The sequence below is a fragment of the Aricia agestis genome, chromosome 20 (assembly GCF_905147365.1).
Source record: "Aricia agestis chromosome 20, ilAriAges1.1, whole genome shotgun sequence".
NCBI classification, from domain to species: domain Eukaryota; kingdom Metazoa; phylum Arthropoda; class Insecta; order Lepidoptera; family Lycaenidae; genus Aricia; species Aricia agestis.
The window spans coordinates 2,708,973-2,727,548 of record NC_056425.1 but is presented as its reverse complement, the minus strand read 5'-3'; the positions used below and the strand labels follow the sequence as shown (position 1 = coordinate 2,727,548).

General features: G+C 37.3%; 1 protein-coding gene across 1 annotated transcript in view; it reads right to left on the bottom strand.

Moving 5' to 3' along the window:
• LOC121737326 (hemicentin-2-like) overlaps positions 1 to 18,576 on the bottom strand; it is a 358,492-nt gene that overhangs the window by 42,966 nt on the left and 296,950 nt on the right. The window contains exons 3-5 of the mRNA XM_042128966.1: positions 14,966 to 15,056; positions 13,979 to 14,127; positions 209 to 289 (exon numbers count right to left, since the gene is read on the bottom strand). Coding sequence (XP_041984900.1) covers positions 209 to 289; positions 13,979 to 14,127; positions 14,966 to 15,056 — 321 coding nt within the window. The remainder of the gene's footprint in view (positions 1 to 208; positions 290 to 13,978; positions 14,128 to 14,965; positions 15,057 to 18,576) is intronic.

The following is an 18,576-nucleotide window of genomic DNA, read 5'->3' as shown; positions in this document are numbered from 1 at the left end:
AGTAGGAAGTATTAAAATTTTCCGTCCCCAAGCAAAGTGGTTTATTTTTTCGTACGATTAATGCATTAATTATTTATCCTTCAAACGTTTCCTTGACTTAATACTGTTACAATAACCAGTACTGTCCTAGACATTAATTGATAGAATAGACATATTAGATTTAAAATATAAAATGATCGAATTCGATCGATTTTTATTAAACACATACCTGGAACCTTTCATCGTTGGTATATGTGAATTTTCCGGAGCTGAGGATATGCCAGTCTCTTTTCCTCACCCAGGATACTTGCTGTGGAAGAAAGAAAGAGATGGATTACAAAATATTCAATATCTTCTTTAGTTAAGTAGTTCTACTATATCCTAAAAAATACCTTTGCCGGAAAACTGAACAAACACAAGCTATCAGGGAAATTACTGGTTTTAAAGTATGAATAATAATAGTCTTGGCTGAAATCAAAATAATAATTTACGAAAAAAATCTAGAAGAACACTTCATTTCAATACTTATAAAGAAGAAAAAACACAAAAAGTTGTACCAACTAAATATCAGATCATTTTCAGTTCTCGTGTAATCTCCCATAACAAAAAAGAAAGAAAATCAAACGTTACCATCAAATAAGTCGGTATTTCCCGTTTCTTTTGCAGCATATCCGGTGTATTTATCGAAGCATTAGCCGCTCAATTTCAATACACTAAAAGCCCGGAGCTCAAATATAGGTTTTGTGGACTGATTTCAACTCGGTCTTTCCAGCATTAATATTTGCAAAGTAATATCGAGGCTACTTTTAATAATCTTGGTATTTTAAGCTTTCAAATTATAGTCTTATTTCTATACCTGCTTACTAATTATTATTAATTAGCGACCCGCCCCGGCTTCGCATCGGGTATAAAATATATAGCCACTGAAAAAATGATTAAAATCGATAGCCAATGATCCTTCACGTGGTCTTTCACTTCTCTTCTTATTTGTGCCAAATAACATAAAAATTGCTCCAGTAGTTCGCGAGATACTTTCAAATAATTTCCCCCGTTTTTTCCACATTCACCTATAGCCTTCCTCAATAAACGGGCTATCTAACACTGAAAGAATTTTTCTAATCGGACTAGTAGTTCCTGACATTAGCGCGTTCAATTTTCCCCGTCAAATAATTTTCCCCGTTTTTTCCACATTTTCCTCTATTTCTTCGCTCCTATTAGTCTTAGCGTGATAAAATATAGCCTATAGCCTTCCTCGATAAATGGGCTATCTAATACTGAAATAATCATCAAAATCCGTTGCGTAGTTTGAAAAATTAAAGGGAACAAAGGGACTTGAGGGAAAAAAGCGACTTTGTTTTATAATATGTATAGATTAAGGTTTGATTAGTTTGCCTTCACATATTTCTGATTGGCTCTGACGTAATCTATTTATAATAGGCCAGTACACACGGCAGCAAATTAACGATTGACCTCCTATTTCGAACAAAAAATATACAAACAGAGCTCAGCTTACAATAGACATGTGAAGTTTCGCCTACCCTACATTGACTTATACCTTTATTCAGAGAAAATATTTACTTAGTATATTTCAATGGAAAAATATGTACTATGGTTATTTATTTGCGTAATTTGTTTACGTTGCCTTAGGCAAGAATAGGCCGGGATAAATACAATGGATAGAAAACTAACATAGTAAAGTTATAAATAATAGAAACCATACATATCGATACTAATATTTTAAAGGCGACTGTCAGTCTGTCTCCTTACGTCCAAACAGCTGAACCGATTTTGCGGGGTATAGCAAAAAGGGAGATATTTTGAGTCCCGGGAAAGGATACAGGATACTGTTTACGCCGAAAAAGTGTACGGTTTCCGTGCGATAAAGGAATTTTGGCGCAACGAACAAGACGTGACGTTATCTAGTAATAAAAAATGCATGAGTTTTATCTATTATTATTCCGTGTGCATATTAATCATCTATGGCCCAACCATAAAGTTAATATACCTAGCGGAATAGAGCAACGATCTCGAGCTGTCAAACGAAACTGAAATCGATTTACATCTGTGTGTAAAAATATGTGCAGTGTGCACGTATACACTTACACAAGCATCTTTCTATGAGATTCAATTGTCAACGTGCCGATAAGTGCCCACGGGACGACAAAAAAGTTCCGCTGTCATGTATCACTCTTTTTTTTACTGATAGTGACATCTCGCTAGCTCAGGCCTTTGTTTACATAATATATTTAAGATTTTATTATATTAAAATACACATATTATTTAATACACTTTCACGACCAAGATACTTGGAAAACTTTTTGTTCCGTCGGCGGGATTCGAGCCCGCGACCTCCGGCTTGAGCTACCAATAGCCCACCAACTGAGCCACAGAGGTCGTCAGAGGATTTTGGTAGAATTGTTTACGGTTTATTCTAATGACGCCCTCTGCTCCAACCTTTTCCGAAATATTCCTAATGGCGTAGCTCCTTTCATAGTTTTAATATTTCAAGAGAAAAATAAATTGTTTTTTTATTATTTTGGGAAATGTTTTTCTATAATAGTCCGTGGTTGTCGTTAATTGCCAGAATTAATTACCCGTAACCGGATATTTCATTATAAATTTAAATATTTGCTTGCGGTAGCTACATCGGTATTCATCATCATCACTTTGTGTAAAATACTTTTATACGGCGAGTAATTATAATATACTAGGTGACGCCCGCAACTCCTATGCGTCAAAACTTGTCTATCGCGCGGGAACCGTACAAAATGTACGGTTCCCGCGCGTCCACGTGGGAGAGTCATGCTTCGGCACGAATGGGCCGGCTCGACCGGAGAAATACCACGTTCTCACAGAAAACCGGCGTGAAACAGTGAGTTTACCGGAGGCCCAATCCCCTACCCTACCGTATCCCCTTCCCTACCCTCCCCTATTCCCTTCCCTTCCCTACCCTCCCCTATTCCTTTCCCTTCCCTACCCTCCCCTAGGGTAATAACCCTATTCTAAATTCTAAATTTCAATTTACAAACTTAATTGTCAACAGGGTCATAATAATAATAATAATAATAATTTATTTCCTTATTTCACAATTTTGTTACATAATATACAAAAGAGATGAGATCCACCTAGTAAGTGTCTTGAGACACTATTGTCAGGTGAACTCGCCCTTCCATAACTATTAGTAGTGTAAAATATATTTCAGAAAAGATTTACAAAAAACAAGTTATAACAATATTTTAATTTTATGTATGTGATGTGTGTGTGTGTGTGTGTGTGTGTGTGTGTGTGTTTGTGTGTGTGTGTGTGTGTGTGTGTGTGTGTGTGTGTGTGTGTGTGTGTTATTTATATTAAATGTATTAAAAGAGAAAAAAAATTATCAGCAGATATTTGAGTAGTGCTTCAGTTTCTGTATACGTTTTAGTAAGTAGCCATGTCTGTACCATTTTTTTACAGGTTTGATAAGAGACCAAATAGATAATATCAAGAATTTTATTTACTTTATTGTATATGTGAACCGAGATTGATTTATACTGTCTTTGAGCAAAGGTTGTGTTTGTCTTAATAGTAGCTGCAACTTTTCCTTTTTTCGCCGTGTGGTATTATTCGTCGTGTGGTTATGAATTCAAGAGGTAAGTATTTATGACATCTAAGAACCAGAGATAGCACGTAGAGTTTTCTCACAGACAAAAGTTTGCACAAGGAGTAGAGTTCTTCAGTAGGGAAACGATACGGCATTATTTTCAGCAAGCAACGTTGGCTTCTTTCGATGTTTATGAATTTATCGTTACTAGCACCGCCCCAAGCCAAAATACAGTATCCAATTATTGACTGCCCTAAAGAAAGATAAATTTGATTTAATAGTTTTTTTTTTGTGACGTATCGTAGTTTTTTAAATATCCAATTAAGTTTCCTCTTAAAAGGCTGGCAACGCACCTGCAGCTCTTCTGATGCTGCGAGTGTCCATGGCGACGGAAGTTGCTTTCCATCAGGTGACCTGTTTTCTCGTCTGCCCCCTTATTTCATAAAAAAAATCTAGGATAAAAAGTCCTATGTCCTCTCCCAGGACTCAAGGTATCTCCATACCAAATTTCAGCAAAGTTGGTTCAGCGATTTAGGCGTGAAGAGGTAATAGACAGACAGACGGATGGACAGACAGACACACTTTCGCATTTATAATATTAGTATATGGAAGTATGGATATAAATAAGTAAATTTCCTTTTGTGTAAAGTTTTGAAGCGAGGCAATTTTAATGCATACTTATATTATATTACTTACAAATCGATATTATGTGTGTCTATTAGTCTATCATCGTATATCACTAAACCACTGAACCGATTTTGCTAAAATTTGGTCTGGAGATACTCTGAGTCTGAGATGGGCATATGATAAACTGCGATAAATGTAGTTCTGCGTCGTTTGTTGTTCTGGAGTTGCGGACATCAACCTGGTATAGAACATTTGTAACTTGAAAAGTATGAACTTGTATAAAAAAACTTGTATAAAAACTGTCACGACTCATAATAAGTTTTTGTACAGGAAATATTTAGTTTTTTATCACAAAAACCTAAAGTACACAACCAAAGCAAACGTAAAACTATCAGTAATTAGGAATAATACGAAATGCAGAAACAGTTTTAAGCGTTCAAGTGTTAAAATAAAAAAGCTAAGCCCGCCCGTCGAGTTGAAATAATGAACGAATAGAAAATGCTTCGAGTAAATTCTTATCGAATGCGAATTTACGGAGTGAATGCTGATTCTGATAGGATTATCATTACGCTCGCTTTTGATTTTAAGCTAGCTTATCTGCATTGTAAACCTATTGTATCGTCTTAAAAGATATAATTATATTTTGGCATAGGCTTAAAAAGCTATCTCTAGGATATCCTACTATATCCTACTGTTGGGGACGATGATGGCTCAATTAGGACAACGTGAAAGAATAACCAACATTTTATTTTCATTTAACATAAAAGTACATTAAAGTTATCTAGCACAGTTATCTAGAACTTTTTTGACAGCTCCCGAGAAGTGACGAGAAAAAAGGCGGCAAGCCAATGACAGTTGTCAAAATATCCCGCGCTCCGTTCTTCTTCTTCTTCGACATACCCCCGGGCGTTGAAAATTTAATTTTCAACCCTCAACAACTGGGCAGTGGACATATCTTGCTAAAGGCTCGACGGATGATTCCAGCAGAGGTACGGATGTCGGCCACTCGAGCAACGCCGTCAGATCCAGGGAATATTGCGACGATTCGGCCCAAACGCCACTTAAGTGGTGGTAAATTATCGTCTTTAACAACGACCAGGGTGTCGAGTTTGAGTTCCTTCTGATTAAGACGCCATTTTGTTCTAGTTTGGAGCTCAGACACGTACTCTTTACTCCATCTCGCCCAAAAGTGTTGACGGAGCTGCTGAATATGGTGAAACCGCGACAAATAGTCCTTATTATCAATTTCTATCTGCGGCAAACCGGTTAAAGGGCGTCCAATTAAAAAATGTCCCGGCGTCAAAGGTGTGCAGTCTGATGGGTCGGATGATAGGGGGGTCAGCGGCCTTGAGTTTAATATGGCTTCAATCTGTGTTAGCAGGCTATACAATTGCTCGTAAGTTAAATGACAATTGCCCAATACTCTTAGCAAGTGAAATTTGGTTGACTTCACGCCCGCCTCCCAGAGACCGCCAAAATGAGGAGTATACGGTGGAATGAAATGGAACGAAACGCCTTCGTTTGCCAGACTCTCACCCAATGAATTGCAATTAGATTTTAAAAATTTTGAAATATCGTTAAAAGCACCGACAAACGACTTTCCGTTATCTGAATAAATATTAAGAGGCTTTCCTCTCCGCGATATAAATCTATTCAGTGCTAATAAAAAGCATTTACTCGTCAAATCCCCCACTAGTTCCAGGTGGATAGCTTTAGTAGCGAAACATACAAAAATCGCTATGTATACCTTAACTAGCCTGCATCCACGACCCTGACGACTGGCAGACATGATAGGACCTGCGTAATCAAGGCCTACATTCTCAAAAGGAAAACCGCTTGTAATGCGATGTCGCGGGAGATTGCCCATGATAGGAGTAGCAACCTCACCTTTCATACGGCAGCATCGCACACACTTATGATAGCAGGCTTTCGCCAAATTGCGACCTCCTATAGGCCAATAAGTTTCTCTAATGGTAGCGAGCAATAATTGTGGACCTGCATGAAGTAGTCTTTTATGTTCTGATTCAAACAACAACCTAGTAAAAACGTGAGTGGACTGTAATAGTATAGGGTGTTTTTTATCATATGAAAAATCAGAATTATTTAGACGGCCCCCAACTCGCATTAAGTTATCATTATCTAAATAAACATTAAATTTAACTAAGGGACTCTTTTTAGGTAAATCCTTCTTAAGTAGAAGTAGTTTATACTCAGGAAAAGACTCCCTTTGACACGTCTTAATTATTAATTGCAAGGAAGTCGTCACTTCCTGATTACTTAAGAAGCTTGATAGACTTGCTTGCCCTCTGCAACGACTAATAAATCTCAAAACATAGGCGATAGAACGCAATAGACGAGTATAATTTGAAAACCGACTAAAATCAATAATTAAACCTTCATTAATGTTACTATCTAGAACAACACACAACGATAGATCAGGTTTAGTTTCCGGTAAGTCATTTTTTATGATATGTTTAGGTTGAGAAGGCAGAATTATTGGTTCCTGTTTTAAATAGTCTGGGCCTGTCCACCATAGATCAGAAATCCGGAGGGAATTTATATCCAAGCCACGAGAGATGAGATCTCCTGGGTTGTCTTTTGTCGGAACGTGGAACCATTGACAATTTCCGGTTCTTTCTAAAATTTCAGCCACGCGATTCCGCACAAAAGGTTGAAGCTTGGAAGGAAAAACTTGCAACCAACTCAACACTATGGTGGAATCAGTCCAAAAATATGTGCTATTTACCTTACACCGAATTGAATTAAATACCTTCTCGTAAAGACGAGCTCCAGTAAGAGCTCCGCATAATTCCAACCTCGGAATCGTCGTTGGTTTGATTGGAGCTACTCGACTCTTGGCTGCTAACAAACGAATCGTAACGTTATTGTTATTATTGACAGTACGGACATAAACGCACGCACCATACGCGCGCTCCGAAGCGTCGGAAAAGACATGTAATTCAAACCTTTTATACGACTTACAAACAACCATACGAGGTACTTTAATTTCATTTAATAATGGAAGTTCCTTTAGAATAGTCTTCCAGTGTTTCAGAATGTCTGCACTAAGAGGCTCATCCCATGAAAGTTTCTGCAACCACAGACTTTGTAATAACATTTTCATAACTATCACAGCAGGTGCTAACAGACCTAAAGGGTCAAAGATTTTTGCGATGACTGATAGTAAGTCTCGCTTAGTATTGCCATTCGGAAAATCCAATTTTGTGGGAAAGTAAATTTCATCATCATCAGCATTCCAACCAAGACCTAATAGCTTACTTGGCTCATGAGACCCAAGACTCAAATCAAGTGGTGTGCATGAACTTGAAGGCACTAAACGAGGGTCATTAGACTTCCATTTTCGCAGAGTCATCCCAGCTGACGCAAGCTCCTTCGTCACTTTCAGCCGAATATTTACAGCATCATCAAAATCATTACTTCCTGTAAGCAAGTCATCAACATAGAAATCATGTATAATAATCTCTGAAACTTTAGGATCACTACAATCAATACCAATCTGCTTCAAACATCGAGTTGCTAGGAAAGGGGCACTGGTGGTGCCATAAGTGACAGTGTTGAGCTGAAAAACCTTTATTGACTCGGATGGATCGTCTCGCCAGAGTATTTGCTGCAAATACCTATCATCTGGATGAACAACCAGCTGGCGGTACATCTTCTCTACATCAGCTGATAAGATGTACTTATGTTGCCTAAACCGGAGTAAAATAGACATTAAGTCATCCTGAACGGTCGGTCCGATCATTTGAATTTCATTAAAAGAAATACCTGATGATGTAGGAGAACTGGCATTAAACACTACCCTTAATTTTGTTGTAGTGCTACCTTCTCTTAAAACCCCATGGTGAGGTATGAAATATGCTTTATTAACTTCAGGGTGTTGACATTCAGACATATGAGAAAGTGATTTATATTCTGACATAAATTCATAATACATTTTCTTTAAGTTAGGATTGTTATTTAACCGACGCTCTAAACTAATCAGGCATTGTGTAGCCCGCTGCATCGATTTTCCTAAAATATCAGAATTTTGCTTTAAAGGAATGCGAACACAGAAACGTCCATCATCTAAACGGAATGTGTTCTTAACAAAATGTTCCTCGCATAACTTCTCTTCGGGAGAATATTGTGAAGACTGCAAGTTAACTTCGTCTAATTGCCAAAATCTACTTAAATCAAATTCACTCTTATCAGACTCCACATAAGTGTCAGATATATTTGAGAAGTTACACCTGAGGTTGTTGCCAAAAAAAACAAAATGACTTTTGGATATTATAGGTCCTGAAATGACCCAACCTAATTTGGTTTCAAAAAGGACAGGCTTTTTATCACCTAATTTTAAGTTCCTTGATCCCATTAAATCCCAAAAGATATCAGCGCCTAGTAAAATATCAACTTCACCTGGCTTATAAAATAAAGGATCAGCTAAACAAATATCCGATGGTATTTTAAGATACCTAATGTCAACTTCATGATTTGGCAAACAACTAGTAATTGATGGTAAGATGAAACAATTAATGTCAGATGCAAAACTATTATCCATAGATTTCATGCTAACCCGACACATCTTACTTATGTGAGAAGACACATTATTAACACCAAGAATGTTTTTATTAATTTGACAAGTTTTTAAATTTAACTTTTGAGAAAGCCTCTGTGTAATTAAACATGATGTGCTACCGCTATCTAATACCGCGCGAACAATATGTTCACGATTATTGGCATCAAATAATTTAATTAATGCGGTTGACAATAATACATCACCATGTTGCTTAACATCACATGAAGGAGAAAGCTTAACAGACAATGTCAAATTTTTATCATTTGAACCACTAGATTTAGTGGGTGGTTGCGCCGCTGATGATGATGAAACACTGACAGGTAAGTGACCTCTCTCATTGTGATTGTTACTACCTTTAAAATCATCTAAATGCACAAGTGCATTGTGCCGGCGCTTACAAAATTTACAACCTTGCTTTTTGCAACGGTTTGCAAAATGGCCTGGATGAAAACAATTGTAGCAGACTTTGTAACCAGCTAACAATTTTAAACGAGCTTCATTACTCAAGCCAAGAAAATTAGAACAGTTTGATAAACTGTGATCACCTTTACAGTTCGGACAACATACTTTGTTCACTGACTCTGAATGGGTATTATTTTGTACTGACACCATAGATTTAAATTTGGAACCTTGCCTACCAGTGGTTGAATGATTATTACGTGATAATTCTAATGTTTCAATTAAGTCAGCTCTGTTGCGAATGAAATCAATAAACTTGTCAAATGTTACTGCGACCTTCTTGTCAATGCGACCCTTATATTGTTCCCACTCTCTATAAGTTTTATTATCTAATTTTTGAGTGACAATAAATATAAGCAGAGTATCCCACTGCTTGACAGGCTCGCCTAATGACTCTAAGGCGCGAATGTTTTTATTTAACAGGTCAATTAGTCGCTTTAATACAGTTGATGACTCTTTAGTAATGTTATCAATATTAAACAAAGCTGAAATATGATTTTGAATAAGCAAATGTTTGTTATCATATCTCTCACATAATAACTTCCAAGCAACTGAATAATTGGTAGCAGAAAAATCAATAGACTGAATGACTACAGATGCCGATCCCTCGAGGGAAGCCCGAAGATAATGGAACTTATTTATTTCATCAATATCATTATTTGAATGAATGAGGCTAGTAAATGTGTCACGAAATTCAAGCCAACAGTCATATGTTCCATTAAATTTTGGTAACTGAATAGTGGGGAGCTTAACGAGCTGATGACGAGCACTAGCACTGATACTCCTATAACTGACATCAGCGTCAGCTGTGTCTTTATTGTAATTACTTAAAATATCCTGAGCACTTGCTAGAGCTTGATAATACTGAGACTCAAACTCTGCTCTTACTGTATACTGAGCTTGAACATCATCGACTAAACATTCTAATTGTAATTGTACCTCATCATACTTATCATATAAAGATTCTAATTTACCTATACGTAATTGCAATTCCTTGGCGTCTGTACTAAGCAAAGTTTCTTTCTTACCCAATTCCAAGCAATAATTTATGAAATTAGTTAGTTGTCCTTTATAACTCCCTCTCTTTTTGACCAATTCCTTTATCTCCTCATCTTTGGCCATCCTGGCAGTCGAGCGTGGTCAACCTTATGGGCTAAACTTTTATACCTTACGTTCTGCTAACATCAGACATCTTTATGAAACGTTTTCCGTATGAACTATATGAGCCGCTGACCCATCTTCATTAAATTTTCATCCGGCTTCGATCCAGGACCATGTTGGGGACGATGATGGCTCAATTAGGACAACGTGAAAGAATAACCAACATTTTATTTTCATTTAACATAAAAGTACATTAAAGCTATCTAGCACAGTTATCTAGAACTTTTTTGACAGCTCCCGAGAAGTGACGAGAAAAAAGGCGGCAAGCCAATGACAGTTGTCAAAATATCCCGCGCTCCGTTCTTCTTCTTCTTCAACACCTACTAATATTATAAAGGCGAAAGTTTGTTTGGATGTATGGATGTATGGATGTTTGTAACTCTTTCACGCAAAAACTACCGAATGGATTTTAATGAAACTTTACAATAATATAGCTTATATATCAGAATAACACACAGGCTACAATTTTAACCGACTTTCGAAATGGATGAGGTGTTATGTTTGTTTTTTTATCTTCAACGATTACTCCGCCGTTTGTGAACCGATTTTCAAATTTTTTCTTTTAGTGTATAGGTTATCATTCCAATTTGGTACCATATTCATAAAAATTGTAACCTGATAAAGAGATCCATAAGTAATCGAGAGAACTCCTCAAAATTTATATGAAAATATGTGGTGACTTCGATTTCGTGAGCAGTATTCTAAGCATATGCTACCAACAAGTAAGATTTTGCACCAAGGTATACCATGGTTCGGAGGTGCTGAGAGAACTCCTGACTCTTTATAGATACAAGTTTGGGAGTTTCGACTTTGTTTTAAGAGCGGAAAGCATATGCTACTACGCAAATTACCTTCATCTTAATCATCATCACTACCATAAACCGTTATAGAACCATGTGTCGTCCCGTTTTGACCCTATTATTGGTACTTTTCATAGTCTTTTATGATATATCAATTAAACCGCGGGTAACACCGGGGCAAAGCTAGTATAATATATTATATCCATCCATAGGCTACTACATATCTACTAATAACAATGACTACCTATATTATCCATACTTCCATACACCATGCTAACATTAAAAATGCGTAAGTATGTTTATCTGTCTGTCTTTTACCTCTTCATGCCCACACTGCTAAGCCGTATTCCTGAAATTTGGCAAGGAAGTCTTTGAGTCCCGGAAAAGGACATAGGACACTTTTCATTCCGGAAAAATGTACGATTCCCGGCGATAAAGGAATTTTGGCGCAACACAGTTGCAGGCGTTTTCTAGTAAAAATTAAAATTAAACAGTGTGTAACAAAAATAAGTGATGATACTTTAGAGTGTGTACGTGTTCCTTGTAGAGAGTTCACTGTGAAAGTAGCAGCGCTGAAAGACCCTAAAGTATTATCCCTTATTTTTGTTACACACTGTATAGAATAATTACTTACATAAAATATTTTTGTTCAGTGCCCAACCGAAAGCCGTTTTTGGCCAAAGCCAAAGCCTATCATTAGATTTTTTACAGTTTACGTAAATCCTTTCCTCATGTTTTGCGTTTTATACAGCTAATAATGAGAACGGTGTCACATTTTGGTTAAAATTTCCACCGTCTAACGTGCACAATGTTTTTACATCATCATTTGGCTAATTATACCGCTGGATAATTTTGTACGTTCCGGCTAAAATATACAGACAGAGTGTAAACAGGGCGCGGCGAACGTCACTATTATTATGGCCGTTCACAATTTACGTGACCATAGCGGCTTTATAAACGTTTGTAACTTTATCACCATCGTGTGGCAGTTATTTTAACGTTCAAAATAATATTATATTATTATCAACAGCGACTGTGTAAAAAGTTGTAGCCCATTGTCTGGGAAAAAAATATTTTTTACCAGTTGAAATTTTTGTTCTACATTTACATTTTATACAGCGAACTTATACGAGGGAGAGCCATGCTTCGGCGCAAATGGGCCGGCTCGACCGGAGAAATACCACGAGGCCCAATCCCCTACCCTATTCCCTTCCCTACCTTCCCCTATTCCCTTCCCATCCCTACCCTCCCCTATTACCTTATTCCCTCTTAAAAGGCCGGCAACGCACCTGCAGCTCTTCTGATGCTGCGAGTGTCCATGGGCGACGGAAGTTGCTTTCCGTCAGGTGACCCGATTGCTCGTTTGCCCCCTTATTTCATAAAAAAAGAACTCAAAATCTCACAAACGGACAGACAGAAATACTGACGCATTTATAATCTTCGAGCTTTAACTCGCGGTTTCGCTCGCGTTAAGAAGTATTATTATACAAACTTTCAAGCCATATTTTAACCTTTTGGAGGTGGAATTGATTAAAATCCTTTCTTAGCGGATGCCTACGTCATAATATCTACCTGCATGCCAAATTTCAGCCCGATCAGTCCAGTGGTTTAGGCTGTGCGTTGATAGATCACCATGTCAGTCAGTCACCTTTGAGTTTTATATAATAAAAATATAATGATGACTGGTGAGTCACCGGTATGTATATGATGAGGGTGATCAGTCAGACTTACAGTTCAAGTAAATATTATTGTCCCAAGCACACACACAGAAGGCGCAGAAAAGGAGATGATAAAGGTACCGGTTGGAAGCCGGCTACATAAAGTTGCAGCACAAGACGTGACGTCGTCGCGACACTACTGTGCGTCTAGCATGCGCGTACCACGAGATATCTCACTCTCGAGTTTAGTTATATTGTCGATATCGACATAATATCAAAATCAATTTTTGACATTATAACGATAGATTTTGACGACAGATCTACACGAGAAAAAAATGTATGTCATACTATTGTGATATAAGGGTCAATAGAGATGAAGAGACAGACCATGAAACATCGAGAAAACATGTAGATAAAATGTTCTCGATATGCGCATGCTATCCGCACTTGTTTCTATGTATAAGTTGACACTTATTCATAGAAACATATAGAAATCAGTATTTATTTATACGGCTGTAAAATCTTGTAAAACTTTTGTAATATTAGTAACATCCGTTTCTTTCTTGGATTTTTATATCAACACCAAGGACAAGAATTTCTGAATTTCGTGAGAATTACCCTGAAACAGACATACATATATTCGAATGTACCATCGAGGAAATTGATTCCTAGGTAATTGGCGGACCTACGTCATCAGCCGACTAGCTTATGTCAATTCAATGTTAGCTGTGATCGGTTGGATGGGTTTGACATAACGCGACCAAATAACGTAGGTCCGCCATCTGCCTGAATCAACTTCTCTGACTCTGGCTGTTACAATATAACTAAGCTGATACCATAAAGTTAATATACCTAGCGGAATAGAGCAACAATCTCGAGCTGTCAAACGAAACCGAAATTGGTTTCATCTGTGTGTAATAATATGTGTACGTATACACTTATAAAAGTATGATTGAACATGATTTCTATGAGATTAAATTGTCAACGGCACGTGCCGACTGGACGTCAAAAAAAGAGTGCTGCTGTCATGTATTCACGTTTTTACGACGCAATGTTACTGATACTGACATCTCTCTTGCTCAGGCCTTTGTGTCTCTATTCAGCTAGGTATATTAACTTTATGGCTGATACTCACGCCGCGCTCGCTCAAGTGTCCGACGAGGCAGTGCAGGTAGGCTGTTCCGCCGAGCTGTGCTGTCACGTTGCTGACGGAGTTGTTAGCGGTGACGTCGGCCGGCGCTGCCACGGAGGCCCGCCAGCCTCGCGCACGTGTGCCGTGGTGCCCTGCAAGTGGAAGAGCTGGATTAGCTGGATTGTTGATGATTGCTTATCCTGTATCAATCCGATTTGAGAAAATCTTTCAGTGTTAGATAGCCCATTTATCGAGGAAGGCTATATTCTATATTTATCACGCTAATACTAATAGGAGCGAAGAAATAGAGGGAAATGTGGAAAAAACGGGGGAAATTATTTGAAAGGGGTTATTTGAACGCGCTAATCTCAGGAACTACTCGTCCGATTTAAAAAATTCTTTCAGTGTTAGATAGTCCATTTATCGAGGAAGGCTATAGGCTATATTTCACTACGCTAAAACTAATAAGAGCGAAGAAATTGAGGAAAACCAGGAAAGACGGAGGAAATTATTTAAAAATTGCTTATTATCTTAAGAAACTACTGGAACAATTTTTATGTTATTTGGCGCACATGAAGAAGAGACCACGTGAAAGGACATAGGTTTCGTTTTTTGCAGAAAAATGTACGGTTTCTGTGACATTCCTCAATTACGCGGGCGAAGCCGCGCGGAACATCTAGTCTATATATCTATATCTATGTCTATATTTACCTATATAAAACTCAAAGGTGACTGACTGATTGACATAGTGATCTATCAACGCACAGCCCAAACCACTGGACGGATCGGGCTGAAATTTGGCATGCGGGTAGATGTTATGACGTAGGCATCCGCTAAGAAAGGATTTTGATAAAATCCAACCCCAAGGGGTTCAAATAGGGGATGAAAGTTTGTATATATTTGTATACCTCTTAACGCGAGCGAAGCCGCGGGCAAAAGCTCGTTTATTATAGGTACAGGATTGTTGATTTGAATAGTTTTTCATCTTACGTATGTCTCCAGAAGAAGAGGTGATGAGAGGCAGCGTGAGCAGCACCGCGGCGACAGCCGCGCCCGACACGCCTCCCGCTCGCCATTTCATCTGAAATAAAAAAAAAACATCAGGAAAAGGAGCATATTAATATTATGTACAGAGTCAGGTATTAAATGGCTAATTTTGGTGTCGAAATTAAAAATCTACTTAGTCGTTTCTAGCTTCAGTCACTTGATTATATTTAATTGTACATTATGTTTTGCTCTTCAATGGCTAATATACCCAATGTTGGCATTGAAGGTTTGAGAGCAGGATTCGCAAGTTCGGGCACCATTTACATAATTATTATGGGTGCCGAAAATACCGATTAGAGTGCCGTCATGGACTATGAATTATTGGGCAAAATTATTCTTCTAAAATCTATACTAATATTATAAAGCGGAAGAGTTTGTTAATTAGTTTGTTTGTTTGAACGCACTAATCTCAGGAACTACTTATACGATTTGAAAAATTCTTTCAGTGTTAGATAGCCCATTTATCGAGAAAGGCTATAGGCTATATTTTATCACGCTAATACTAATAGGAGCGAAGAAATAGAGGAAAGTGTGAAAAAAACGGGAGGAAATTATTTGAAAGGGCTTATTTGAACGCGCTAATCTCGGGAACTACTGGTCCGATTTGAAAAATTCTTTCAGTGTTAGATAGCCCATTTATCGAGAAAGGCTATAAGCTATATTTTATCACGCTCAGACGAAAAGCAGCGAAGAAATAGAGGAAAATGTGGAAAAAAACGGGGCAAATTATTTGAAAGAGCTTATCTCACGAACAGACTACTGGAGAACTTTTTCTGTTATTTGGCACAGGTAAGAAATAGACCACGTGAAGGATCATAGGCTATTTTTTGTGGACTAATTTGTCTGTAAAATATCTAATTTACGCGGGTGAAGCTGCGCGGAACGTTATATTTCGCGTGGTCACGACATCACGCGTAAACGGCTACACCCATCTTGCAGAAATTTGGTATAAAAATACTTTGTGTCCCGAAAAATACATTTTGTCCCGGAAAAATAACTGTTTACTGCACAATATACTTATTTGATTTGCGCGTAAACTATTCAATCTATTTTTATGGAATTTGGTGTGGAGATACTTTGAGTCTCGAGAAAGGACAACGAATACTTACTAATTTTGTCTCGGAAAATGTACGGTTCCCGCACAATAAACTTTTATGATTATCGCCTAAAGTCTAAACTATTTAATCTAATTTGATGAAATTTAGTATGGCAATACTTTCAGTCTCGGGAAAGGACATGGGATACTTTTTATCCCGGAAAATATACGGTTCCACAATAAACTTTTATGATTCTCGCCTAAACTATTTAATCTATTTTGATTAAATTTGGCATGGAGATTGGAGATACCTCAGAACAGGAAAAAAGGATACTAATTTGAATCTGGGACAAGGAATGTTTTTTGTCCCGGAAAAATGTGCGGTTCCCACACAATATACTTTTCTGATTTGCGCGTAAGTGACTCAATCGATGTACGGGAAAACTATAAAGTCCACGCGGACGAAGTCGCGGGCAACAGCTAGTATAAAGTATAAAATTTTATGTTGACTCAGACATAGAGTAGGTAGGACCAAGGAGAAATATACTATTAATAAGCTTCTTTGTGAAACGTAGAAATTTTCGGTTCCCTCGATTCCTATTTATGCGCATAGAGTCACTGAAACATCTATTACTGTATAAAATTTGACAGGTACTTTTATATAACTTTGATGTAAACATCAAAAAGCTCTCAATCCGTAAGAACTACGAATGAAATGTTTCCCGTTCCGCCTTGGAAACTTTAATATCCTAAATATCACAAAATGTAATATTAAGACAGACGTCGCATAGCAGCTGCTAAACAAGTTTGAATATTGTGATTTTGCAATATTTACCAAGTAAACAGTACGAAGAACGGATTTAGAATGAAGTTCGGTTTGATATTATTGACTTTGAGTAAGTTAGCATACTAATAATATCTCAGAAACTTTAACAATAATTCACGTGGATTTCAAACAGAGTATTGTCTTATTATAAATATTGACTTGAATCGCACTTACATCAGGGTACCTAGTCCATCAAATTTAATTCTTTTATGTTCTTATAATTTTTTATGTATTTTTTTTAATTTTTCCTTTTTTGTTTTTTTTGTGTACCTTGTATCTATGTAAAATATTATGTATTTAACTGCAGTTTGGTATGAATATTATATTTGTTGAATAAATATTTATTATTATTATTATTATTATTGACAATATTATGACATTATAATAAAGTAAAGTAGACATTATATACATGACGCCCGCAACTTCGTTGCGTCATTATTCGTTTATCGCGTGGGAGCATTTTTCCGGCGTAAAAGTTAACCTATGTCCAGTGATGGATTAAGACTACTTGATGCCCTAAGCAATCCATGCCCTTAGGGGGGGCCCCCTCTCCGTACGTCAACTAAAATCGGTCTAAAGTCTAAACCTTTACCGCCTAAAAAACTTAGTTTTTTTTTTCCCAGAAACTTTTTTTGGTGACGTAAGAGAGTGATGCTCTAAGGACGGATTTTTTGGGCTTCCCCTGGTGCCCCCTCAGACATGATGCCCTAGGCAATTGCTTAATATGATTAAGGGTTAATTCGTCACTGCCTATGTTCTTTCCCGCGACTCAATTTATCTACAATCTACATACTCAATTTCAGGAAAATCGGTATGAGTGTGAAGAGGTAACAGACACATTTTCGCATATTTTATAATATTAGGTAACATATTTAAATTACTATTGTAATATAATATGAAACGTAGTTGTGTTGGTATTTTGAAGAATAATCTTGTAAATAAAAGTAATTATTTAAAGTATTTATATCGAGATTATTAATTAAAATAAATGTTGATACGTAAAACTGTTTCGTTTTGGTCTAATTACGTGATTCGATTTTTTTTATGAAATAAGGGGGCAAACGAGCAAACGGGTCACCTGATGGAAAGCAACTTCCGTCGCCCATGGACACTCGCAGCATCAGAAGAGCTGCAGGTGCGTTGCCGGCCTTTTAAGAGGGAATAGAGTAATAGGGGAGGGTAGGGATGGGAAGGGAAGGGAATAGGGTATGGGATTGGGCCTCCGGTAAACTCACTCACTCGCAGCGAAACACAGCGAAACACAGCGCAAGCGCTGTTTCACGCCGGTTTTCTGTAAGAGCGTGGCATTTCTCCGGTCGAGCCGGCCCATTCGTGCCGAAGCATGGCTCTCCCATGTATAACACGTTTTCATGTTATAACAAAATATAAATATAAATTATGTAACAGGATTCAATGTTTTCTTTATAAAAATCACATGAAACATTTATATCGCAGCCTTAAAAGCGGTCTTTTGTGTTACATCTTTTGTGATTTTATACACAAATATCGTGTTTTGACTTCGACTTAGACGCAGATATACATTTTATTATTTTACTATGTATATTTTTGTGTGTTAGTATTGCTGTCATCAGTACTTATTTTGTGAGTGGAAGGATACTTAAATCAGTTTTAAATTATAAACATAAATTGATGAATGTTATAAAAACGTTATAGGGAATATTTCCTCAAATA